The sequence below is a fragment of the Aplysia californica genome, unplaced genomic scaffold (genome assembly GCF_000002075.1).
Source record: "Aplysia californica isolate F4 #8 unplaced genomic scaffold, AplCal3.0 scaffold00289, whole genome shotgun sequence".
Classification (NCBI taxonomy): Eukaryota; Metazoa; Mollusca; class Gastropoda; order Aplysiida; family Aplysiidae; genus Aplysia; species Aplysia californica.
Window position 1 is genome coordinate 28,725 of NW_004797559.1, and position 1,331 is coordinate 30,055.

At 41.7% G+C, this 1,331-nt stretch overlaps 1 protein-coding gene across 1 annotated transcript in view; it reads left to right on the forward strand.

Moving 5' to 3' along the window:
- LOC101859870 (serine-rich adhesin for platelets) overlaps window positions 1–1,331 on the forward strand; it is a gene marked incomplete at its 5' end in the record, with an annotated part of 61,780 nt that overhangs the window by 25,755 nt on the left and 34,694 nt on the right. Inside the window, 1 exon segment of the mRNA XM_013084381.2 lies at window positions 152–237. Coding sequence (XP_012939835.1) covers window positions 152–237 — 86 coding nt within the window.

The following is a 1,331-nucleotide window of genomic DNA, read 5'->3' on the forward strand; positions in this document are numbered from 1 at the left end:
ACTCTCTCTCTCTCTCTCTCTCTCTCTCTCTCTCTCTCTCTCTCTCTCTCTCTCTCTCTCTCTCTCTCTGCGCGCGGTGTGAGTGCGCCTTTGTGCGCGATTGTGTCAATGGGGGCGTAAAACACCTAATCACTTGTGCTTGTGTCCACAGTGTCCGCGGTCCTGTTGTGAGCGTGTCCAGTCCAGGCGGTCATCCCACGGGCGGCGCCACTCTCCCCCCTAATCTGGTCGTGGCAGGTACGGGCTTGGACAGTGGTCTGGGTGTCAGCTGACAGCTAGCTGTCTGGACATACCCGATATCTAACACAGCAAGAAGCAAATATCCCCCCCCCCCCTTTGCACTCAGAAGCGGGAACAACTACCATCATCATTCCCATACCCCCCCTCCCCTTCCCATTAATCATTCTTGTTGTCAACCTCGTCTCTTTTTTCACATTTGGGTGCTACACAGATTTCACCATTAGATACAAACTAACAGAATGTCGGGACTTTGTACAAAATTGAAAGATCTGTTCTCGATTTTGTAAATGCCATTGACCTTTACCAAAAAATGTAAACAATATCATTATTTTAATCGAATGAAAATTGTTGTTTTTAAGACAAATTTTTATCATTTTTAACCTAAGTCATTGAACAAACCGTGCTGTGAACTGTTGGAAATGCAATCAACTCGTGTTTCGCGCTCTTATATGACCTTATGCAGTTGCGAGCAACATACTACCCTTATTAAACTAAATAAAAACATAAACACTTCTTCATAATTTTAGCAAATAACTTTTTCAGCTGTGGTAGTCTAATAACTAAAAAATTACCCGATCTGTGGGCTGACTCTAGCGATGACAACACTCGTAGCTGTTATCCTATCTACAGGCTTCACTTTACTAGAGATAAACTGAAATGGGTTGTGGGTTGTTGGCGGGTGCTCTGGTGGGGGTTACTCATTCTTTTCTATCGAACGTCTACCATCTTTATCGAATATCTTTCCTCATTTTTTGTGTTTGTTACTCTCTTGTAACACCTTCAGTCTTGATCCTCACTTATATGACCTTATTGTGTTGCAAGTGCTGCAAAACTTACTAAAGCTAAATAGTAAAACCAAAATGGATTAAGAGGAAAACAATTATTGTTGGACAGTACGAAGCTTCGAAACTTTATATCAGATTTAGAGGCCAAAGCTCCATACTCCTTGTATCGCCTGACTTGCTGATCTAGAATCCATTAATAATAAATACTATCCTTAAAAAAATTAATTTAGGCTAGCGAGATTTTGAATGGTGTTTCACATGGACGATGGTTTCAATCATTTCGCCAAGTAGTTTTCGGGTGGGAAT